The sequence below is a fragment of the Mustela nigripes genome, chromosome 16 (genome assembly GCF_022355385.1).
Source record: "Mustela nigripes isolate SB6536 chromosome 16, MUSNIG.SB6536, whole genome shotgun sequence".
In the NCBI taxonomy this organism is placed as follows: Eukaryota; Metazoa; Chordata; class Mammalia; order Carnivora; family Mustelidae; genus Mustela; species Mustela nigripes.
In genome coordinates, this window is record NC_081572.1 from 39,742,139 (window position 1) to 39,768,222 (window position 26,084).

The following is a 26,084-nucleotide window of genomic DNA, read 5'->3' on the forward strand; positions in this document are numbered from 1 at the left end:
TTCCCTTTCCTCAACTTTAGAATAGAAATGGGAAGTGGGGGGACAGGGAAGTACGCAGCTAAATACGGCACAGGTCATTTTACAAGTGTAGAGCTCATAAGTTACGCTGTTTTCAGCTGCTCAGAGAGTGTGATCTTTGGATGTCCATTAGAACAGCAAAAAGGAAGAAAAAAATCCATGTTAGAGGCACGGATAAACACATACGTCACAGCCAAAACCACGTGAGCTAGGTGTATGCGGGAGAATAGATCTGCCACAGCTTTCAAAGAGACTTCCTCTTCTACATACAAATCATACTGGTCTTCTTACCTAATGAGTATTATCTGCTTGAACAAAAAATAATTTTCAAGGTAAGAAAGACAGAAACCAGAGGATTTCATTCACACCTGTACAGGAATTTTGACTTCGTAAGACAAGAAAACTCAAGGTCACGGTACACAGCAGTTATTTATTTAAATACTCGAAAAGATTGAAGATGGAAAAAAATAGGTTTATCATGAGAGTTTACGTTCGTTGGATTTATTTTATCATTTAAAAAAGTGCTGCCTCCGGGTTATCCTAGCCAGCTGGAGAACACTTTACGACACATGCAGCCACTGTAGGACACTATCATAGACACGGCCGTTAGAGAATGACATACACTGGGGGAGGAAATTCAGTAGTAGTAATGGCGACTGTTTATTTAAACTAAAAACATTGATAATATACAAATATTTTTTCTCATTTGATTGAAAGGGCTATAAAATTCTACATACAGACAAAGGAAGCAACATAATCATATGGGTCACGCCCCCGCTAACTGCCTTTAACTTACTCCTTCCTTCAAGAAGCACTTCACTCAGCTAGGCAACTTTCTAGACTGCACAATGGCTTCGAGGCTGGCCTACCACAAGTGACTGAAAGAGAGGTGTGAGCTGATCAGAACTCCTCCGTTCTTAAAAATGGAGAGAAAATGGCAAATTGTGCCTCGTGTTCTTTAAAGAACCCAAAGGATCATTCTGAGTAAAATGTGAAATAAATAATTGATCCATGAGTAAATACAATCTCAGAGCTGACTTAGACCTAGGAGAGTGAGCCAACCGAACACTAACAATACCACGTAGAAACATCTAGAAACATCATTTCTAGAATTCAGGTTGGGAGACCATATCTTGCCTGAATATATACATTATTTACAAAATATTCCCTTTTGGCCTCTGAAATTTAGCCATTTGAGTTTGGCTGTTAAGCTCTTTCTTTTCATATGCTAGCCAATACTGCAGTTATAGCTATCATTAAAATACTCTTATGCATGAATTACAAATATTAATAAAGTAACTCTGCATGTATAAATATCTCAATATTTCTAGCAGAATTTAAAGCATACATAAATACATAAAAGTATTTGTTTTTGGTAGGGCATTTTTTTTTTAATCATCGCTGTTTCAACAATGCTTTGTACATAGCAAAACCCAAAACTGCAAAAACAGTAGCACCAAAACTTGCTCGAAGCCAAAACGTGGAGCTCTTGAGGTCAGCTTGTGTCACGTGCCTGTAGTCAGAAAATATAATTAATGTTCAAAACATGATTAGTATGAAAATACCAATTACATTAACAGTCTACTTTTAGGGAAGTATTAGCACACTTGTCAGGCTAATTGCATACAGTAATGCTTATCAAAAACATTTATCAATAGAGCCACACGTACATTGCTTAATCATTATCTTTAGACATAACGTAGACATTAATAAAGACGAATGTCTTTACAATTAGCTACTACGTGGGAGTAATCAACATAACAAAATTTTAGACATTTTCTTCACATGGGAAATGGAGAACGTAGACAAATCAACCTACTACTTTTTAATCCCACCACGGTCCTTCAAAATGAGAGGTAAAGCCGAGATCTCACAATTTGGAGAGTCCATTTCATGGAACTTAGTATGCAATCTCCTGCCCAGGAATCAAAAGCTATCATGTAAGCAGTTAAGCGACAAGTGACCATACTTTTCTAAGAGCAATGCTTAAAGTCAACTTTAAAAACACTGAGCCCCAGAAAAAATTTATCCAAAAAAATCCCAAAGGGGATAGGGAAGATTTACCAGTTTGCATTAATTGGGTTACTGCTGGTTAAAGAAAGAAAATTCAGAATAAAATAAAACAACAAAAAAAAAATAAAAAAACCAACCCTGATATTAGTCAGACAGGCAGTGACAATGGTACCAACTAAAGGACATCATGTAACGTGATGGACTGAAAGGTAAATGACATAAAAGAAGCCGTATTATGCATGACAAGAACAGGGACAGCCTGTACCACAAACTGGGTTTGTGAGCATGCTCAGTTAATGACACTGCTAAGCACCTTCAAGGTTCTCAAGTATGACAGCTTACCATAAAGAGGATAACGCTTGAAAGCAAAAGGTGGCATATTTTATTCAAGGGTCACTGGAGTTTTAGTTAAATGAGCACAACTGAGGAGATGTAGAAAACTTATAGAATTAAGAGCTTAGAGAGACTATCTAATTCAGGTTATTTCACAAGTAGGAAACAAATAGCTTTGAAGCAAAAGTCAGACATCATTAGAAGACCAGGACATCGACATATGCAAAAGAGTTAAGAGCCAAGAATATCAATTGTACAAAACGACTTTGCCTCAGTAATCGTCAGAGTGCCGATCGCATCAGTTATCACAAAATGCAATCTGCCCATTCTAGAAACAAGTCTACAATACAAGCCAGAGTGCTCCATGCTTATCACCATGGCAAAACAACACACAGCACTCCAATTTCTTATTCTCCCCAGCTCCCTAAAAAAAAAAAAAGAAGAAGAAGAAGAAGAAGGAGAAAGAAAAAAGGAAAGAAAGAAAAAAATCACTCCTGACATATTATTTTACAAAGCAAAGTGATAACACGGGTTCATTCCACCTTGTGAGTTAGTTCCTCCAACAGGCAATGTTTTATTTATTTATTTATTTCCAGTTAGGGATGAAAATTCATAGGTTTCAGTTTTCCAGCTGGAAAAACTCCAACAAGGCCAACCCACTGGTTGTGGGAAATGTTACCTGGCTTCAAGAAAAAGTGGATCATGAGATGATGCCATGAAGATGGAATCTTCTACAGAGCTGACGGCGTGCACCTGGTGAGTAATACTGCCTTCGTCGTCTGCTAACAGCATGGCACCCCACTCAGCTACCCGGGCTCTTAACCTTTTATACACATGCACACAGTTTGCAGTTCACAGCAGAGCTCACAAGAGAAGGGGACTGAAAATAACATCTCTCAATTAAACATCCCACACAGAAATTGAGTTGCCACCCTAATATGATGCATCTCATGCTTTCTATATTTAAAATAAATGTATTCTGTAACAAATTGCCAAACTTCAAAAAAAAAGTATCTATGGGTACTTTCAGAAACACTCACATATCAGGAAAGAAAACCTAAGGCTGTTCTGTACATTCTCTATATCCCTTCGAGGCTCATTCTGCTAGATCTGAAACACCAAGAGAAGCCCTGGAAACCAGTTCCTCAGCAGGGCCTGATGGGAGGTGGTGACCGTAAGTATTCATCAAAATGAGGTTAACAACTGTGAGTCAGGAAACTGACCGATGCTTCTAACTGCAGACTACCAACAACTGCACACATGAGTCTGCAAAAAATGGAGTCCAAACTCAGGGACTACCGGAGACCAATGATGAGAGTTTCAAAGTCTGTAACTCCCAATCAACAGAGACGTGTAGAATTTAAAGTGAGAAACATGCTAAAAGGGCAGGAGAGCTTTTGCTTCAGCTTTGGTCTGTCTCTGATTTTGATGCATCTTCACTGATGAAGGATTTTTGAGATTTCTTTTACACTTTTTTTTTTTTTTTAAATTTGGGAAAGAAAAGGGCTAGGATTAGAGATAGCTGTCATCATGGTAAAATCAGTCAAAATGATTTCTCATAGTTTTCAAGTATGGAATTGGTTTCATATAACTCCCTTTGTTGTACTTTAAGCAAGTATTACCATTCGTGAACTAATATATTCTGACTTTATTGTTTCGTTTATTTTTGCATTTCAAGATAATTACTGTTTTCCCCAAGCTATAGTATAGCCTTCTATAGGCAGATAGGCAGAATAGCAGTTCCTGTTTATATATAAGAAACAATAAAGATACATGGTCAAGATGTACCCAGTTTAAAACTTAAGGCAACTGTTAACTCCTAAGATATATTTCAATGACTCCATCAACCTTATACTGGTTACTTAAGATACCTATAGACTGGAAAGCTACTTAGAGACCTATTTTATGCAGTTAGCATGTGCATTTAAGAGGTGCACTAACCAGGCTCTCTATATATGACAAAGCATTGATAATGGATGGCACACTTGTCACTGCCTAGTTGACTGACAGCACCTGGAGAGAGAACATGAGACGATCTTAACTGTACTCCCTAAGTATGAGACCTGAGCCATGTTTGCCACTTCAGGTCTCAAGCTGAAAGCAGAGCAATAGTTTCATGAAGCTGCCTCCTAGTTCATTTCTAAACAAGCAAAAGTAATTCTTTCACAATTCAAAAGTATAATTCTTTCAAAATGACTCACATAAAATACCATTTTAGAATAAATTATCTTATGGCATGCTTTTTTTCTTTTTAGTTATTATTATTTTTTTATTGTCAAAAAGGTAATAGATGCTCATTATAAGATACGAGGAAAATAAAAGTAGGAAGAAAAAAAAAATCACCTAGAGTCCCATCACCTAAGGCAACTAATTAAAATGTAGGGCATTTCCTTTTACTTTTTCTATGTGTTTCTTACACAGCTGCAAACACAATGTGTATAAATTATAAAATTTTATATCTTTTTAAAAATTTACTATGATGTAAGGACTTTATCATAAATTACAGAAACCTCATTTTAACAGCTTTACTGTATCTGATTCCCCAATGGGTGGCGGTCTCTATTTACTGGTGACTATAACTAAAGGATGACTATACTTCTACTAAGATTTTTCTCTGTATTTAGTAGAGTTTCCTTAAGAGACTTCCCAAAAATAGGTATTACAAGGTCAAAAATGTGTGTGCATGTGTATATATAAAGATTCTCTTTTAAAAAATCTTACTGACGGACTCCTGGGTGGCTCAGTTGGTTAAGCAACCGCCTTTTGCACAGATCATGACCCAAGGGTCTTGGGATCAAGTCCTGAATCAGGCTCCTGCTGAGCAGGGAAACTGCTTCTCCCTCTGCGGGCCTCCTCCCCTGCTTGTGCCCTTGCCCTCTCTCTCTCTCTCTCTCTCTCTCTCTGACAAATAAATAAAACCTTAAAAAAATAAAAATAAAATAAAACATAAAAAACCTATTGATATACTAGAATCACATCTTCCTTCTCTATGAACAATAATTTAGCTCAGTGGTATCTCTTTTTTTTTTTTAAGATTTTATTTATTTATTTGACAGAGAGAGATCACAAGTAGGCAGAGAGGCAGGCAGAGAGAGAGGAAGGGAAGCAGGCTCCCTGCTGAGCAGAGAGCCCAATTCGGGGCTCGATCCCAGGACTCTGGGATCATGACCTGAGCCACCCAGGCGCCCTAGTTCAGTGGTATCTCTTATTAGAACATAAGAAATAATGACAAAATGCTGGAATAAAATCCTTAATCATCTGAAGCTTGTCAGAGCCTCTAAATTCTTAGGTGGCAAATTCTTCATATTGGATGCTGGCTTTCTGCTTAGAAGTCCTGAGGGCCCATAAGCCAATCAGATGCCAAGCGCTTTTTTTTTTCTTTAAAGTAGGCCAAATGTAGGGCTTGAACTCACAACCTGGTGATCAGAAGTTGCATGCTCTACTGACTAAGCCAGGCATGCACCTCTACACTGCTACTTTTAATAAGGCGGAGAGAAGGAAAGGTTTCAAACTTCAGGCAATAAAGGCTTAAGTTAAGAAGTGTCTGTGTGAACAGTCACACAAGGCATATTGAGAGTGATCACAATGCCTACGGACCTCTGCACAGAATGCCATAAAACAGGCAGACAAGATACTTTTGATTCACTCTGCAATTTACGACATATATAAGAACGTAAGTTAAAATTTTTATTGGTTCAGTGTATTTGACCAATAATAAAAGGAATGGTTATCAGTTGCGCTATTTAGAAACAAGATAATCAAATTCTAAAGGGCTCAATGGAATTAACCCATTTTAGCTATTCCCAAATAGGGTATTTTTAATACTGTTTTTTATAACATGTCCCATGTCTTTATATATCTGGAGTATAAGCACTATATTGCAGAGACCTAAAAGTCTGCAAAGATTAGAATTTAAGGGGGGGGGACATCCAGAAAGGTCCAGATGTCAGTTGAAGGAAAGAAAAGTTCAGCGGCGCGAACTCAAGGCAGCGAAGAGCAGTCCCACCCAGGCGCTTTTACTAGCCGTCTGTGCAACTTTGCAGAAATAAATGCGAATTTCCTAGATTGCATTCTTCTCATTTCACCACCCGATCCTTTCCAAACCCAAAGCAGAGATGTACTGATGCAGAAATATGAATGCTCTTCTAATTTCCTAATTCTAATATGAATGTTCTTCTAATTTCCTAATTCTACCCACATATGGATTTCAAGTAGGAATTTTTAAGTTAATCCTTTGCAACCACCTCTGTATCTGTAATGCACAGAACCTAGTCACTAGGGCTCACAGATAGCACATACAGCTTTTTCCTAGTTGCACTTCCGTAGCTCAAGTTAAAAACGGTACCGAGGTCACCAATGTTCTGTTTTTGAATATTTCGCTTGTTTTTTAAAGTCTTCTGGGCCTCCCTGCTTTTATTCCTCTCAGTGTTTTCTTGGTGTTTTGTTTTTGCCTCGTGAAGTGTCTTTTACCTTTGTTTCTGATAAGAATGCCAGTACTCTTAATAATAATTTTAACGACAATTCTTTTAGTGAACTAGAGCTAGTTCTGGAACTAGCAGATGAACTGCAACACAAATCATAAGGAAGCTGTTAACTGAGCATGCCTAAATAGCAACATACTTTGGAAAAGGACGTAAATGTGCATCAATGTCAAGAAATGCTTCACAAGCATTAGAAGAACCAAAATTTACAGATGACCATAGATACATGGGAAACACATAATACCTCTATGTTATCTACTGATACTGAAAGATCAGAACAAACTCTACCTTGTGGCATCCTTTAATATTCTAACCAAATGGCAAAAAATTTTAAAATGCATAAGCAAGCAGCAGCTTACTTAATGAGAATCTGTAACATAAGCTCTTGTATAATTTTAAACATAACACTCTGTATCCTAATTAAAAGAAATGTCTTGTAAGGACCTTGATACAAGGGAACATAGAAGTTTCATATGAAACCAAAACACAGGACAGACTTTGTTGGATATAATAGTTCACTATTACATAAGATCCTAAGAATTCTTACATTCCCAGAAGACTCTCCAGGACGTTAAGATTTCTAGGTATCTATCATCTTCATAATGCAATCCTATGAAAAGGCAGTTCCTTTCAGTGTGACAATAATAAAATCCTTTCTTCCAAAAAGAGGCTCCTATTAAGTAAAATGGTTTTAAAGTACATGAAGGAGCAACTTAGGTGATTATTAAAGCAATATGGGCAAATATCATTAATAAATGGCTTAAAATAAATACCACATACACCTGATTTTAAAAATGCATTAAAAAAATAAGGCAAAGAATTCAATGGCCACAATGACCGTCCATCCTACCTTTGGGTTGCTGTAAGCACTCACTGTGATCTATGCACTTGGTTGCTAAAGTAAAATGCTGCTACTAAACTTAAGAAGTAACATGAACAAATAATTTATATGGCTGATGCAAATAATAAAATGGGATGAAAGAAATCCTAAAACCAAAATACATATCAAAGAAAATCACACCAAAATAAATTATAAAATAAACATTTTGATTAAATTATAGGTTAGGAGAAGTGGGAGGGTTATACACAGAAATTAGCTGGGATAGGGGCTGAGAGAAGTTAAAAAAGTGACTAAGTGACACAGACATACAAATTAAAATGAACACCTAAAGGAAAGGACAAGTTCACATCAACAGCACACTGCAGAAGAGTAACAAAGTCATGCAAAGTAGGAGTCTCTGAAGTCAGAATAATAAGTACTTGGTAACCAGAATCCTGGGTAGTTCAAACCAACAATCCAGCTCACTCCTACATAATCATGTAGGATTATAACACTTTCAGATTAAAAAGGTAATTAAAATAAAAATATAACCAGAAGGTGTATTTTCCCAGTGCCATGATTTACACTATTTGAAATGAAAGCAATGCCAAAGATTAAAATCATCTGACCCCGTTAATCATCTTCCAAATGTATTTAAATTCAAATAAGTCCCATTATTCATCAACTGTTCTAAAGAAAAACATAAACCTGTCCAGATCACTAGGGTGAGATCATAATTATTAAAGAACAAAGTTACATGTCAGATACATAGTTTAACACTTTTGACATCTTGAAATAAATATATATTCTATTACATTAAAAAGAAAACAAATTTTATTACTACTCTACTTAAAATATGTAGCGTCAGTAAATAAGCTCAAAAAAAGGGGGACAATGTTTACTGGTCAAAAATAGATAGCTAGGGGAAAAAATGGATAATTTCAGAAATGAATCTGTGGGAACTGCCTAAATGTAAATTATTAGCTTAAATTCTGTCATGATCAGGTGATAGCCTTACTTCTGTAGCCCGAGGGACTAAGGTTCCTGAAAATACAACCAAAGTTCAAGGAAAAAAATTTTAATAACATAGTATTCAGAGAGGCACTTAAAGGCAGGTCCCTATCTTCTTCATCTTCATATTCTGCCCCAGCTCACAGCAGGGTCCTATCTAAAGCAGGTACTTAAGTCTGAGTGAATAAATCACAGGGGCAGAAGGGGATAAAGGGATAATGTGGTCTCAAACATGTACTATCTCTGCAAGTGATTTATTTCAACCAACATGTTTACCAGCATACTGAAACAAGGTACTAAGTTTGAGACCAGCATGTATGCACCAATACCTGTCAATTTCTTTGCAGACATTTACTGAAACTCTTTGCTTCCATAAAAATTTTGAAACTACTCTTTTACACATCTAACTCAAACACAAGACGTGGCAGCTTTCTAAAAGCGGAGACCTAAGACTTATTGTTGAGTGAGACTCCTCCCTACTGAATTACAGTGAAAAATTCCTAAAATGACTTTCAGCAAATTAATCAATTCTTTTTCTGCTTTATAACATTAAGATACATCTAGCATGGTGAACCAATAGTGACCAACACCCAAAGGCTGCCACAACCCAAGAGAGAGAGGAAAGAAAGGAGGCAAACCCAGCACTCCACAATTTTTTCAGATTCTTTCATGAGAAAGGGAGTAGAACTTGGTTGGTGGGAAGGGGAAGGAGATACTTTCATTCCTTAGGTGTATGTTTTACTTTTTTTTGGGGGGGGGGCCTGCAATTGCACAACTCTAGGCCATATCTTAAGATTGAGGTTGCAAGCTCTGGCCTGTAAACATGTCTTGTTCTGATCGGTACTTTTAAAGACTTAAATTTACTTGCCATTATTTGAATAGCAGGAAATTTCACATAAAAATCCTGATGTCTCGTGTCTCACAGAATCAGAAGACCTGGCACCAGCCAGCCTGGACAACAAAAGGCCAGAGCTGAGTTGTGGCTGCCTCTTTTAGACAGGGCCTGCCACAGTCCCTACGTCTCTTACTTCTCATACCTGACCACCTTTGTGTTTGTGCACTGACAATGCCGATCCCGATCCTGTAGGTACTCAAGTTCTGGGGTTCCAACCCATCTACCTTATCTACATCCTTCTGTAAACTGGGGAAACTTCAGTACAGAAGTCTTAAATTCCCACTGTACTTCTACAAAATTCTGAAACACTGCAAGGAATCAGGAAGGACTGCTTCGAAAGGTACATTGGTTTCCCTCCTTATCTTTTTCATTCATTCCATTCTTGATTACTAGATGTCGGGGATATGCCGACACTACCATTAAATTAGTTCTAGTTTATAAATAGATATGATAAGATGTACTGATTTCCCTTCAAAGATCTTTGTACAGAGTACTTTACCATGAGCAAGCTCATCAATTAATACACACCCAACCTTTTCCATTTGGAAGCTGACTAAACCGACCTAAGAATAAAATTGTCACTAAAGATGCAGACAATCAATCAATCTGCAAGTTACGGACACTCAAGATCTCACAGAATAAGTGAAACAGATGGTTTTGATTAGCAATTATTAGGAGCCAAGGTGGGTTCACTGAGAATAAGACACCAAATAGATGTTCCTATTTAGGTAAAATTATTACATTGATAGATTGATAGATCAGAAGAATGTGTTAGAAATTACATACTGGGAAAAAAAAAAAAGGAAATTGCATCTTGATTTCAAAAAAGCCCTCCATGAAATTCTTATAAGATACTAAGATAAAATATGGACTGGATAATAAAATATTTTTAATTTACAGAATAATCTTTTCCCAAGTATTTTAAACCTGTGTCACTGGGAAAAGAGCTCTCTGAGGGAATACTTCAGGGCTTGCTAGCTTTGGCTCCCTCTCTCTCTCCAATCTCTTGGTATTCAACATTATTTTTTATCAATAACTTGAACGATAAAGAAGACATATCTACCAAGTTTGCAAATAACACAATGCCAAGAGAGATAGATAATGGGACAAATGACAGAAATAATGTTTGAAATGACTGAGCTAGAACAAATGGATCAAAAAGAATATGACACTTAATAGAGATACATATGTATCTGTGTTTAGATTCAAAGACTCAACTAAAAATGTCAAGTACACAATTAGAGAGGAGGGGATGCTGCCTTAATAGTACCTCGTATGAAAAAAATATCTGATTTCAGTGAACCCCGAGATTCATATGCATCCACAGTGGGATGGGGCTGCTAACAATGTCACTTCATGCAGCAGATAGGTGCTGTCCTGACTGTGGGACATGACCCCACTGTTCGAGACTGGTCCCATCACACCTGGAGCACTGCTCCCCATTCTCAGCAGCACCTCTTTTAATAGGAACTCTGAAAACCTAAAGGGCTTTCAGACGAGGACAACCAGGACTGATGAGGTCACTAAACCATCTAATTTAAGAAAAGGCTGAAAGAAATGGGGATGTTCTACCTGGAGAAGAGAAAATTAGGGGAGACATGATGGCCGTCTTCAAATGTCTGAAGGATTGCTAGGTTGAAGAGGGAGTAGAATAGTCGTATGTTGTTCTAAAGGGCAGAACTAAAACTAAAGGAGAGAAAGTTACAGGGAAATCATTTTAGTTAAAAAATAAAAATAATGAGCAAAGGCAAAAGCAAAACCCCTCTCCAGTGAGGAAAGCCATCAGCAGATAAACAGTACTCTCCACAGGAAGGCTTTCAGGAAGGCATTCTAATGGGAGGTTAGGCCAGAGAGTTCTGGAATCTCTTCTGACTCTAAGTAGCATTTCCAACACCGGAGCTTCTGAATGTTGTTTGGTTTGAACTAGCCTTGCATTTTCTCAGATAGTCCTTATGAGAGAATCTGTGTTACTACATTGTAAGATGCCATTCAAAGGACAGAGGCAGAACGTTACCACCAAATTAGCGTGGCAGTCCCTTCAAAGCAGTCACCTGTGATGGCTGCATTCTTATTCCAGAGCTACTAGTGCTCAAAACGTCACTGGAACTCTTTTTAGAATGCCTTCAAGATCAGTTTCTGACCCACATTAAATATAGTCTCACTGTTTCATAGCCATATCTACTATTTTTGCTGGTGGACACAAACTATCCTACAGTCAGAGCCCACTAGCCTTAAGTGAGAGCCCAACAGTAAGACCAAGAATGGACCCATTTCTAACCAAAGTCTATTTAGCTTGATCATCTGTCTTAATCAAGTCCAGCTCCCAATGACAGCTGAATGTCGATTTCAAAACACTCATCTTTAGACACAAAAATTTACAGCAGATCCAAATTTATAGTTCATAGTCTCTTAATTGCTCACAAAAGGTAAATGTGAACAATGGAAGCATGACCAGAATAAGAATATAACCTTCCAAGTTCTTTGCTTTGAGGGAATGTAAATATCTTGTTTGTTTCCCTTCCCTTTCTAAAAAGGGTATCACTTTCTAGGCTCAATTATAAAGACCTCAAAAACGAGTACTATAGATCTTTTGTTCTTTCTCATAATCCTTTGAATCCTCAAAGTTAGCTATTATCCTCATTTCCAGAAGCCATGCTCTTTCACATAAACATTCCAGGTACTTATAATACAGAAATTTTTCAAACCCAAGATACCGTTCGCATTAGTGTGGTTTTAATGAAGTTATATTAGTTGAACGTAAGCGAGTACAGTTTCACATTTGGGATCAATGTGTCTTTTTGTTACTATGAAAGTCCTCACCTATTTCTACAACTCTCAGCTAAAAGATTTTAATCTCCCTATACATATTATCCTGTCACATGAACGATACTTTAAACTTCATGAAAAAAGAAATCCAAAATCTTATTTTATAGTCCCCTGAAAACATCATCACCATGGTGAGAATTTTAGTGGAAGTTAGTTGGGCATCGGTTGGCTTGTGGTCTTTGTATGAGTATCTGTATAATGAAGAGTTATCCACTTTTTTTTTTCTTTTGTATTTTAACAGAATGCCTGGTACCCAGTAAATAAAGTTAAGAACCTGTTAAGAACTGCAGTGAAGATTTTGTTCTTTACAGATTGCAGCAAGTCTGAGTTGAGGAAGTTCTGACAGATGCAAAATGTACACCTGTTGCAGGTGCACATACAGCGTAACCGGGCATGGCTGCGAAAACACACAGAAGGACAGGAGTTGAGTTCTTACTTACAAATACGGCACAAGTTAGGGTGTGCCAACTTAAAAAAAAAAAAAAAAGATTTAGGCATAAGCAACACTAAGGAAAAAGACAGTGTGGGGCATGCTAAAGTTGTGCAGAATTCCACATTTACCAAAAATACAGTACATAGCAATAGCTCCCTCCTTCCTCCTAGAGAAAACCTAAGGAAAATTAGCTAATACTCTTGGTTTTTTGGAGGGGGGATGGAATTATCATCACAAGAGTTTTAGTGGAATAGTATGCACAGCGATAGATGGCACCCTCGTGTAAATAAATAAGAAAAACTGAGTAAGCCATAGCACCCACCAAAAGGACAAAGTGTGCTAGCATTTAAGGAACCATTCCCTCCTCCTCCCTCAGCATACACACATGCCTGAAAAACCAGGAAGGAGAAGAGTGACAAATACACAAAAGGGTCAAAAGACGAGTATATTCAACCCTGAGGAGATGGTCTTCAATTCATCAAGCACCCTGGCTCCCAAAGGAAATCAAAGTGCTTCATAAATTTCCACATGGACAAAATAGAGGGTTGATTTCATCTGCTACGAAAACACAGCAGCTAAGTATGACAGTGTGAAACTCTTAGGTGAGGATGTAAAAATCAACAATGGGTCCAATTGGCATCAGTTATGAAATTTCGGGAGGCTTTCTGACTCCTTTCTGGTTGAGTGGAGTTGTACTAGTCGGTACAGGCACATGGGGCACTTTATTTCACCTCCATCCTAACAACCAAGAGTAGGGGGTCCCCAGGGACTGCCCAGTGGTCAAAGCCACTCAGACATACAAAGCCGTCACGGCACCCTGAAGAGGCACTGGCGCCGAACCCACTCAGAAGAGCGCCGCCTGATGAATCAATGCCAGCACTTCCTGTAACACCTGCCCATTTTTTTTTTTAAAAGGCTTCTCAGTCAAAGGACTGGCCCACTCTGACTTGGCTTAGCTTGTGAGATCTGATGAGACCACATCGCATGGTGGCATGGTGGTGGAGATTAGCAGCATCCCAATAATGCCTAATTCCCAACATGAAGAAAAACGAGAATTAATTTTTAAGCTCTCATAGACTCAAGACATTCCTTTTTTAAAACCTGACTTGTGATGAGGAACGTATCAACGCTACTAAGTTGCTGCCAGCTGTCATACTGGAATCCATCTGTTATTTTATCAATTCGGTCTGACTCTTAAACATACACAGGCTCCACCCACCAAAAAGGAGATGCAAAGTATGCTTAGCAACAGGGAGATGCTTCATGAGAAGTAGTTTGGGATTAACCATATAAGCAAGTGTCCCTGTATGTACATTTATCATATATACACACACATACATACAAACACACACGAATCGCAGCAAAACGTTTTAAAGATGCAGATCTGAAAACACAGTTACAGTTATCTACAAGATTAAAATAGTGCATTTACATAGTAAACAAAAAAAAAAAAAAAGAAAAAGAAAAAAACACTACTGTCATATACAGTTAGGCAGTAAGCCTGACCAAGCAGTGCGTTTCTGGATAATTACTAAATGTTAATTACGGCAGGAAAGGGGATCTGGTCATCTACAAGAAATGTCAACAAAAATCCCATAGAAGCCATAAAGAAAAAGTAACTTACAAAGCAGTTTTTAGAAAGACCCAGATTTTTCTCAAATTCTCTATTCTATCAGTGTTGCCCATGTCTCGGGAGAGTCTGTTTCTGTAATGATCCTCTCTGTAGATAACATACACGAGAGTTTTAAAGCAAAGGTAAAACATAAATTAACTTCTGTTTATCTATATTAACAGGAATGACTTGTCTTCCAATACAAATAGAATTTCAAGGGCTTGCTGCCTTTTTTTTTTCAAAAAGTATTAGTTAACAGAATAGCAGTGAAGTTAACTCTGATTTGAAGAATCTTCACAAATTAACACCTTTCTGAAAGACTTCAGTTCGTAGCCACGTTTGATCATTACTCTATTTTATACCACAATTTTCATATGAGGAAAAATAATTTAGAGACTAAATTAATAACAAATAGATTAAGCTAAAGTCTTGAGAAACGCACTGCCTGAAAAACTATCTTGTTACAAAACAGAATTATACACACACAGTACTTGAGGAGAATGCCATTAAGAACCATGCAATTCTAAGGCAGTTAGTAAGCTATGAAAATGTCCACAGTTATGTGCTTATGCATATGTATAGATATACAATAAATGTACATAAAATTCATGGTTCATAACACTTAATGTGAGACATTTATATAGCAGGAATTCCAATTACAACTGCTTTTTACAGCACTTAAAAAAAGACACTATATTCTCAAACATAACTATAATTTAAACATAATTTCCTAAAATATTTTAGAATCCTCCACATACTCAAGGTCAATGAATCAACAGAAAAATATTAAAATGAACTTTCTGTTCATACGGGAAATGTCTTAAAAACATAAAGCAACATGATGTCAACCGCCTTTGACTGCAGTAAGACTATTTTTTAAATGCTGGGTCGCGGGTTGTGTTTCATTGTACTATCCTATTAAAATAGTTACTGTTTAAATAATTACTGCTTAAAAATATACAAATCCTGTCAGGAGCACTGTTTGTGTGATTTTAGTATGGCACCCAAACCAGACTCACGTCTACCCAAAATTTGTTCCTTCTCATTACAAAGTCTCTTTCTGTTGCTGAACAACTTCTGTGTGACAAAGGTCCCGCCCTCATGACTAATCATGGCATGCGATGTTATTATGAACCATGCAGCATGAAAATGATGGCAGAGCAAGTACTTACGGGTACATGGCCATCGTTGTCAGTTTAACAAAGATATCTTTACTGGGTGCATCAGCAGTATTGCAAGTGAAGGCTTGTGGTGGAGGCATTTTATGTTTCCTGCAGAAATCAGCAGGTGAAATACTATAGTCTTGTTTAACTTCATGCAGGTCCGACTTTGCAGCTATGATTAAGCAAGGTATTCTGCTGTCCATGAAGTGTTGCTATGGGATAAAAACTAAAATCACAATCTGATGACAAGTTAAAAAATTACTACATTTAATTAAATGTGTACTAAAAATTATCTCTGGCTAGGCAAAGCATAGCTTCAGGGAGAAAGTAAACTAAAAGGCAGCGACTGGCAGTGGACCAGGCAGTCTGATAAGACCAGGGCCAATTTTCTAATGCTGGTAACTGTACAAATCTGTAACGACTCTTCAGATTCAGTACAATCTGAAAAAAAATTATATTTTTTTATTAAAAAGATACCATATTTTGAAACAGAAATCCAACTAAATTCCTCTATCCTAGAGCACATTATTTTCATTTTAAAAATTTCTGCTTCACGATTTTATTATTTTTCACTACCTTCATTTTTCACATCATTAGTCCTTAAGCACATACATCTTTTTTTTTTTAAGATTTTATTTATTTATTTGACAGACAGAGATCACAAGTAGGCAGAGAGGCAGGCAGAGAGAGAGGGGGAAGCAGGCTCCCTGCTGAGCAGACAGCCTTAATGTGGAGCTCGATCCCAGGACCCTGAGATCACGACCTGAGCTGAAGGCAGAGGCTTAACACACTGAGTCACCCAGGCGTCCCTCTATAAACATTTCTACAGCTGCAGTCATGATAGACATAGTCGTTAAAAATATAATACTGAGGGGCGCCTGGGTGGCTCAGTCATTAAGAGTCTGTCTTCAGCTCAGGTCATGAACCTAGGGTCCCGGGATTGAGCCCCACATCAGGCTCCCTGCTCAGTGGGTAGCCTGCTTCTCCCTCTCTCACTCCCCATTTGTGTTGCTTCTCTTGCTTTGTCTCTCTCTCTGTCAAATAAATAAATAAAATCTTACAAATAAATAAATAAATAAAATAAAAATATAACACTGAATCTTCCATGCTTTCAGAATTCAAAAATCATTATTTTTAATAGCCACTTAACATTCCACTGTATCATTCTCTCTTAATTTAGTAAAGCATCCTCCTATTGTTAGGCATCTGGATTATTTCTAGTTTTTTCTTTTAATTAAAAACAATGCTAGAAAAAAAAATGCTAGAATAAATTCCTTGGTACATACTCCTATAACATCTTGGTTTTTAACCCTATAGCATCTTGGTGAAAATCTCAATCTGAGGACTTTTCAAGCCTCTGGCTTTTCCCCTTGCTCTATTATTATTATTATTATTGTTGGTTTAACTGGCAACATATAATCCATGTACACTACTTTTTTTAAAAAAGATATTATTTTTAAGTAATTTCTATACCCAGCGTGGGGCTCAAACTCACAACCCCAAGATGAAAAGTCATGTGCTCCACTGACTGAGCCAGTGTGGCACCTCTCCATGTGGATTCCTAATGGCCAAGAAGACTTTCCAGTAATACAGAGGTTCTTAACTATGGATGCACATCAGAATCACATGTGGAAAAAAATTGTTATTTGTATGTATGTATGCATGTATCTATTTATTTTTGGAAAAAAATGTTTTTAAAATACAGATGTCTTAGACTTTACCACCTCAGAATGAAATCAAAACCTTTAAAGATGGGAGACAAATGTATTTTTCAAAAGCTCTGCAAGTGATTTTCTTACATCTCCCTAGTTAGAAAACATAACATTATATAATTCCATTAACTCCATATAAAGTTATAGCCCAAACCAACAGTTATAGACCAAAAGAACAACAAACCTTAAAAATCCTAGCACAGTATTCAAAGGATTTGGGGTTACTGACGTCATATACCAGGCACACAACATCACAAATGATCTCAGCCTCAGTTAGGAATTCTGATTCGGAGATATCATGTAACTTGTAAAAAGAAAAAGATAATAAGAAACATTAATATTGTAATGATGTTTCATTAAAGTCACGATGTGTTATTATTGCTTGACTTCCAAATAAAGTACTTCTAAAAGATGTTAAGCATAACTTTTCAGGCTATTTTTAGAAATGGGAAGTGTAGATCAACAAGTAGCTTCTGATTTTGTGGACTGACGGTGATCAAGGTTTTCCAGGAGCAAACATTTTAGTGACCGACCTGCTCTAGGCAGGCTATTTACGCACATTCTCTACATAGGTAAGATAATAGGCTAAACAGATTAAGTCAACTGCCTAAGATAACACATCTAGCAAGTCATCAGACCAAAATTTGAACTCAAATATGATTTCAAGTCTATTTTCTTTCTACCAGACCACCTTTTCTCCTCACCAATTAAAAAAAACAACAACAAAGAAAAAGACTCTTTACACTAAGGTCATTTTGTTCCACTCCAGTGCCTACTCTTTTTTTTTTCCTGCCTACTCTTTTTTAATGTTTATTATAAAACGTCTATAGATATGTCACCCCTATGACAATGATCCAGCGAGAGTAAAATTCAGTACTACTGAGTTATTTAAGGCAGTGCACCTATGTCGAGAAGAAGGAAGTACAAGGTCAGAAGTGACTTGGTATTTTCCAAATAAAATGAATAGTCAGAGGCACGACAGATACCAATTTACAGAGACAGTATAAGAATAAGAACAGGAATATTCACAGTCAGGTATATCTACTGAGTACGCAGTTAAGTAGAACTATACTTAACAGGGGAAGAATGGGAAATAAACAAGGTTAAATTAGAAACTGACAAAAAAACGTTTATCATAAAGAAGGAAAATTGTATGAAATTCAATGTGATCATCTGTCTGGCAGAACAAACTATTTCCAAAAAGAAAAAGGAAGGAAATGAGCTTTTTCTGGTAGCTATTATTTGTTAGGAGCTCCTCAGTTTAGCTAGCTTGATAAGAAAGTCAGGCTCAGAGAGACAAAGCCACTTGCCTGAGGTCACACAGCTAATCAGTGATGGATCAGGGTTCGAATCAAACTGTGACTGCATCCAAGAAGAACACATAATCTCTTTCTACTGTATTTCAGAGTGACTTTTCAGTCATACACTTCTTTTATCCATTTTTTTAGACTAACACATATGGTAACTATACTCCTCTCTGCTAAATAGATGAAACTCGATTCAGAGTATAGATAAACTACCAAGCACCTGCAGTGAGGTTTTCATATTAATTTCCAGTCAACAGTAGAGGGAAAAAAAAAAATTTTTTTTAAAGTGGAAGAAAAGGAAAGAGAAGGTTTTTTTGTTTGTTTTTACTTTCTATTGTGTATAATACACAATTAAGCAAACAAATAGATTAACTTTCACTTTTATCTACACCCATGTGATCATCACACCCATCAGGGGAATTAAAATTAACTCCAATGAATAAACCAGGTGAAAGAAAAAAAATCACACAAGTTCTACAAACAGCCATTATCTTAAATGCAATTATGTTTTCAAAGAGTCATATAAAAATATACCTAACAATTAGTAATCTTTATATGCCAGAGAATTTCTTACCAACAAATATTTCTCTTGTCCATATACATAAACAGTGTTGATCGCATAGTAGGATTTATGATCATCGCGAATCTTCTTCTGCCTCTGAAAACAACCAAAAGTCTCAATATTTACAGTAAGTAATTACAGTACTGAGTCTTCATCAAAACCCACTCTGCATGTATGTATGGGTATGTTATAAAGAAAAGGGCATTCTTCCCTACACTATGTATTATTTGTCAGTACAAAGGGGACATTGATTTTGTTTCTTAGTTCTTGAGGTCTAAGACAAAAGATGCATTTGTTCTGCATAAAGTAAAGGAGCAGCTGAAAAGGAAGGATATTACATTACTTAATGTGTAGTATAGAGCTACCTGCTAGCAATTCTCCTTACACTATGATTTGGTCTGACATGAGAACCCATCTGGAAACACATCCAGAAATAGATACAGGACTCAATCGGAAATATTTACTGTACTCTGCTCCATGCCAAGCACCACGGCAGGTGCTTCCACATATGTATTCATTCAACCCCCGCCTAAATACTGCCGAGGAAAAAAAGGCAAATGACAGCTAACGCCAACGAAACAAAGATAAAGGCAGTTCAACAGGATCGTTGTTACCCTCAGACTGCCCTTCACTAATATACGCAGGCCGCTGAGCTCTAGCCATCATCTACAAGACTTAGTGGCTATGAAAAACTCATGTAAACTTGCGACAATACAAATCTGTTGGATAAAGCTCTATTATCTGAGAATTCTCACCATTAAGTTTCTTCCAAGAAGAGCCTGAAGAACGCCACTCTTCCCACAGTTTTTCATCCCAATTACATTACATCTGAACACATTTCTTTGAGTCTGTTTTTTCTGAAGGTCTATCTTTTTATCTCTTGTTACTAAGAAGAAAGAAAAAACAATCATGTACCATTGAGACTCACTGCACCTCCATTTCACTTTCTGTGAAATAGTATACGGGAATTCTCATTTTTATGAAGTGTATGATGAATAAACAGACACACTGTGCAAGAGCCATGCTGTATGTGAAACCAAGCACTATATACATGGGAGGGCTTCACTTGGTAGAAAAGATGTATTTCGGAAAGCTGGCTGTAAAGACAACTTATGGTAACCAAACGACATTTATTCGTCATGAAATAAGTAGCACACTTTCATAAGGAAAATTATATCCTAAAAATTAATGAAAATTACAGTGAACATAGCCAATGTTATGTCCCATCTACTTTCTTCTGTAATAAATAACTGTCACAATAAATTATAAATTAAAAGATGCTATCTCTAATCTGCACACTCTTGAATTTATAAATGGATAAGGGATATGCACTCTGGGGTTCACTGGCTTTCAAATGTAAATCTGTAAAAGAGGCAGAACAGAAAACAATGCTCCAATAGCAGAGCAAGGGCACCTCTCTTCCAGAGGTAAAGAGACCTCCTTAAGCTGTACCCCAAAATTCAACTATAACAAAACTCACCAGAGGCACTATTTACAGTAGCCAAAAACTGAAAATGATAAAAAACATACAACAATCATGGGACAGTTAAATAAGTTACATAACATCCTTATGATGACACACTACTGAACATTAAAGATACATAAAACTATACTTACTGACAGAGCAAGATGGCCACGATATTGTGGAGAGTGAAAGAACCTCATGCTAGCTAGGAATTCATTTCTTGCTCTTTGGTGCTGAATTAAATACTATCTAATGGGTTAACTACTTTAAAGGATACTTGCTCTGTTGGTGAATGTCTTTGGGGTGCCTGGGTGACTCAGTGGGTTAAGCATCTGCCTTCAGCTTAGGTCATGGTCCCAGGGTCCTGGGATCGACCCCTGCATCGGGCTCCCTGCTCAGTGGGGAGTCTGCTTCTCCCTCTCTCTCTGCCTGCCACCCTGCTCATGCTCTCTTGCTCTCTCTTAAATAAATAAAATCTTAAAAAAAAAAAAAAAAATGATTGTCTTCTTATGCTAGGACCTCCTGTAAGTTATGGCATTTACCCCACCAACTGGGATATAAGAAAATCTTGAAACAATCCATCCCCTAATTTGTTATTTCCATACCTATGTATATTCTTTAAGTGGAGCACACTGCCTAGCAAGAATTATAAAGTCTGGGAAAGATTTCCTAATGTAGAAAATGGTTACAAAACCAAGAGATACACAATTAGTTCAGTATTGGGATTATGTGTTAATAGGTATTGTTTTTAATGTCTAAAGAAAATGAAAAGACAAGATAAACTGGCACATTAAAATACATTTAATGCCCATAGCCCTCCCTGATGTTCATCAGTGGAGTGTCCTCAGGGGTAAGCTAGAAGTAAAATCTCTTCTCTTTCTTTTCTTTTTTAAAAGTTTTTTTTTTTTAATATTTTATTTATTTATATGAGAGAGAAAGAGTAAGAGATGGGTGAGGGACAGAAGAGGAAGCAGAACCACTGCTGAGCAGGGAGCCTGACCTGGGGTTCGATCCTGAGCTGAAGACAGACACTTAACCAACTGAGCCACCCAGGTGCCCATACTCTTTCTTTCTTGATTAAGAGTAAAATCAAGCCTCTGAACTCAAAAGAAATGACCAAATGACTGAGAGAACAGAGGACAATCATGGAAGACTAATGAAGAGGAGTTTATTTTCACCCTTTTCACACACGAAACCCAGAATATTTTAAAAATGTTTCTTAGCATGAACTGCGTACTATCCCGATACTTACCTGTAATGGCAGAAGCCTGAGACTCTTGCTCCGTCAATATAGAATAGCCTAGATAGCCCAAATACTCCAGGCATCGCTGGACGTCTAAGTAGGTCGTGAGCCTAAGAAAGGGAGGAGGTGGACATGTGTAAAGTTCCTAAAGACCATTTATAGGAAAAAAAAAAAAAAATCCCAACAGCTCAAATAATCTTACCACCAGACCCAGATAATTTCTGTCAGACTTCTTTTAACTTCCCATGTGCCCAACCATGGGTTTCCCTACACCGCCATTTTTCAGGAAGAGAAGAGAGGGCGGGGATACAATACCAGCAGGGGTAGAGTGGGATTCCTATACCTACGCAGAGATGAGCAGTGAGATGCTGGTAAAATCTACAGTAAGGATATTTTATACTGGCCACTTCCCATGAGACACAGCGTACCACAAATACTGGCGGGTTGCAGGCCTGATAATTAAATCTGAAAAGGTTTGCAAAAGGCGCAAAAATAACTGAAAGGCACCTGAAATTAGTTAAGCCTTCTTGTGACGTGAAAAAGGAACAGTCCCTGGTGTTGGGAAAGCTAGTCTCACCAAGGCTTAAGTAGTGATATCATCATGGGCGATCAGAGGATGTCCTTCATGCCCTGGATACAATGCCAACTACGATGTGAGTAGACTGTAGAGGAACCTCCATTAAGAAGTGCAGTAAAAACAAACAACAACCAAAAAAAACCCTCAAGTGTTCAGCATCAAGTAAAACATGCTCTCCCCATATTCAGGAAGTGTAAGAACTGTGTAATAGCAATGAGGTTCCCAACTCCTTCAATCAAAAAAGCATTAAAATCTAGTTCAGTTTTGATGAGAGACTTATTACTGTTTTCCTGTACATCATCCAAAAGCAAACACAAGCTTCCTGATACATTGACAGAACATCTAAAGTTCATCGTAGACACAGCAGCAGCAGCACTATAAATCCTGCCCACAGGCAGTTATGACTGAAGCATTCGGTAAGACCTGACCAACTTACAGAATGATGAATGTGACACATCGTAATTTTAAACTGGTTGTAACTAAAGGAAAACAGGTGAGCTCTGTACTCACGTCCACTGGGAAAGAAATCCCTGGTAAGTTATCCAGCCTCTTTCATTTGTACAAACTGTGTTATTCACATCTGGCCCCCACGGTATGTAAGGGAAAACTTTAAACAAATCTTTAAGCTCATCAGGTGACAAAGCACAGTCTCTATCCTGAGAATACACAAAGAAGTATACAAAATGTTTAGATATCTAAGAGAATAATTCCCACACACAGAGCCCCCAGCCTAGTAAAGCTACGCTTCTAAAAACAAATGAAATTTTACATTTTCTGAAGAAAATTCCTCTCACATATTAAGAAAACCTATATAAGAATCCATCAGAAACTAGATTTTTTCATCTTGAGAAAATAATAAAATAAATAGAACTTTTGCTAGTCTAGCTTAAGAGTTTGATCAATTTTTGTCTATGTGACATGAGCATCCCCTAGCTAAGGGAACAGAGTTAAATCATTTACCAAAAAAGTATTATTACAATCATGGCAAACTGTAGCTAAAAGCTTACCAAATCGTGCTTGTCAAAGGTGCTCTGCAGAAACAAATATGCATGATGATTTAATTCAGTAGTGCAATCAGGAGGTATTTTTAGCCTATTAACAAAAGAAAGTTTAAGAGTAAAATAAATCATTAACCAAGTATTAAAATTTAATTTAAGAGACAAATATAAAACTGCAACAAGTCTTTTTTGGTGGGATGATAGCATCTGTAAAAGACCTTTGCTGAAGCCATTTAGACCTTCCCAGGGGAAGTCAATGGGGCAGAATGACCATCCTCACAAGAGTGGCAGTAACACTCATTCTGACCTGACATATGAAGTTTTCTTAAATTTCTGAAGGGCAGGTTGAAATAAAAATTTTACAAGTAATACCGATTACCCTGTAATGGGTTTGCTCTTCTTGTAAATAAACTGTAAGTCATAACTATGGCTTATGTCAACATGATAATGAGCTGAAAATGATGGAAAGAGGTTATTTCTGCCTGATTTGTCCTTTGACCCATCCTAAGTTCAGTTCAATCAAAGGCACTGAGCTAGTGCACAAAGCTAGTGTCCCTAGTACACAAAAATAAGACAGGCTCCCTACTTCTAGGGAACCACATTTAAGTAGGAGACGGACCACAGACAATCTTACTACTGCAAGAGAATGAGGCAAGTGGTGGATATGGGTAACAGGATGCTACGGGGGCCCACACGGAAAGGGCCATCTCTGGCATGTGGGTGAGAAGGTGTCAGAGACACTATCACCTGACTTGCAGACTTGAAGGATAAAAGCCAATAATTAGGTTGGGAGAGAGAGAGGGGAAAAGTGAGAATCCCTGGGCAAAGGCCTGGAGTCCAAAACAACAGATGATTGGTAGACTGTAAGCAGTTTAGTAGTAGTATTTACTTCTAGAATGAAGGCAGGAAGTGAAGCATGAGCAGAGCAGATCATGAATGACCTTGTGTAACATGTTAAGAAGCCTGAGCTTTATCCTGGCTCTATGGGAAGTGACATGGGCAAATCTGTATTTACATAGCTACTAATCTAGTAGCAGTATGAAGGACAGAAGGAGACAGTTTAATAAGAAGGCTAGAGAGATTCAAGTGGTAGCTCTACAAGGCTATTCTATAGAAAACGAAAGGCAGACAGGATGAAGAAACCGAGAATTGTTAGTGTGAGCCACAAAACCCTAAGCAAGTTTTCTTACTGGAGTATTCTTACTGTCTTACTTAAGAAAGTAATAAGCAACTTCCTGTAGAATTTACATATCCATATTAATGGCACAGAAAAGAAAACCTGACAAAGGTCCTGGGACAAATTCATTCATTCAATACATTTTTTACTCCAAACTTTGGGAAATTCCTTGAGCCAAGATTTAGTAACCAGCAAGAGAAGTTTCAACTTAGACCTGATTCATGGACCAGAAAGAACTCTGCTTTCTCCACGATGATGATAAATGAAAAAACAAGAGTCTTTCTGAACCCTTACATAGACAGCTAGGGGTGCTATGCTAAAAGAAAAAGGGACAATATGAAGACAATGTGCCAAGGGAAAGTAGAGAAGAAGGACTGAAGACCCAAAAGGCCAGATATGGGGATGTCACTTTCCTGAAAAGCCTCCCTCCCGAGGGTACGGGACAAGCAATACACGACAAAGCAGTCTCCTGTTTCAGATGACACCGGGTCCGTTTTAAACAAACACAACTGACACACAGCATTCTCAGAGGAAAATAACCACAAACAGAACCACAAAACTCCTTAACAGGCTATTTAGGAAATATTAACTTCTTTCATCCAGAGCTAAGAAAAGGCTGTAAGAATTAAAGAGGAAAAGGACTAAGGGAAAGAAGTGAACCAATATACTCTTGACGTCTTGACTCCAAATGCAAGTCTGTCCAGCATCTGTCATCTCCTTCCTCAGTAAGATGAGTAAAAAAAGATACTCTTATTCCCCATGAGAAGAGGAGGAAAAATTTATGCCATGCTATAAATCAAGGGCTCTCAACTGGGGATGATTTCATTCCTGAAGGAACATTTGGCAATTTCTAGAGACATTGGACATGTTCAGTTGTCAGAGCTGGGGGAGGAGGTGTTACTGGCAACTAAGGACGTGCTAAGCATCCTATAAGACACAGGGCAGACTCTACATCAAAGAACTGTCTGGTCCAAAACGTCAATAGTGCCAAGGTTGACAAATCCTGCTATAAACCTCTCTATAAGTCTAAATTAGTTCTGAGTAGCTCAAGCCTACCTAAACTGTGCGCTAAATAAAATTTAAAAATACTTGGCAGGCAAACTCAATTAGAAAGCCAAAGGTACATACAAGGGGAATAAATACTCGGGTGTCAAATCCAGATCATCGTCATAACCAAATCGTCGAAGCACAGTCCAAGTAGTTTCGTGTCTCCCTCTCTGGATAAAAAGTGTATGTAAAAAAAGAAAACCTGAAATAAAATAAATCAGTAAGTACAGGAGATGTGAATAAGGGTACAAAGTCACAAGGGAGAAAAGCGTGTAACATGTAATGGCAAGAGCTAGAATCATGAACATAGGCATACAGCTTTGCATACCAAAAGGTCAAATCAAAGCAGAGTTCATAAATCTGTCAATGAAACAGAGCTGACTTCAGAATC

General features: G+C 37.5%; 1 protein-coding gene across 6 annotated transcripts in view; it reads right to left on the reverse strand.

Moving 5' to 3' along the window:
* Positions 1–654: 654 nt before the first annotated feature.
* RHOT1 (ras homolog family member T1) overlaps positions 655–26,084 on the reverse strand; it is a 63,048-nt gene continuing 37,618 nt past the window's right edge. For 2 of the 6 annotated variants that reach the window (XM_059380765.1, XM_059380766.1), the window contains exons 11-21: positions 25,775–25,895; positions 23,479–23,563; positions 22,982–23,127; positions 21,904–22,004; positions 19,942–20,072; positions 19,199–19,282; positions 17,502–17,621; positions 15,615–15,817; positions 14,455–14,550; positions 12,672–12,794; positions 655–1,531 (exon numbers count right to left, since the gene is read on the reverse strand). In XM_059380765.1, coding sequence (XP_059236748.1) covers positions 1,414–1,531; positions 12,672–12,794; positions 14,455–14,550; positions 15,615–15,817; positions 17,502–17,621; positions 19,199–19,282; positions 19,942–20,072; positions 21,904–22,004; positions 22,982–23,127; positions 23,479–23,563; positions 25,775–25,895 — 1,328 coding nt within the window. In that variant the 3' untranslated portion in view covers positions 655–1,413. Of the gene's footprint in view, positions 1,532–11,162; positions 11,258–12,671; positions 12,795–14,454; positions 14,551–15,614; positions 15,818–17,501; positions 17,622–19,198; positions 19,283–19,941; positions 20,073–21,903; positions 22,005–22,981; positions 23,128–23,478; positions 23,564–25,774; positions 25,896–26,084 lie in introns of those variants that run through there. The other 4 variants (XM_059380762.1, XM_059380767.1, XM_059380764.1 and 1 more) reach the window with 4 other exon arrangements.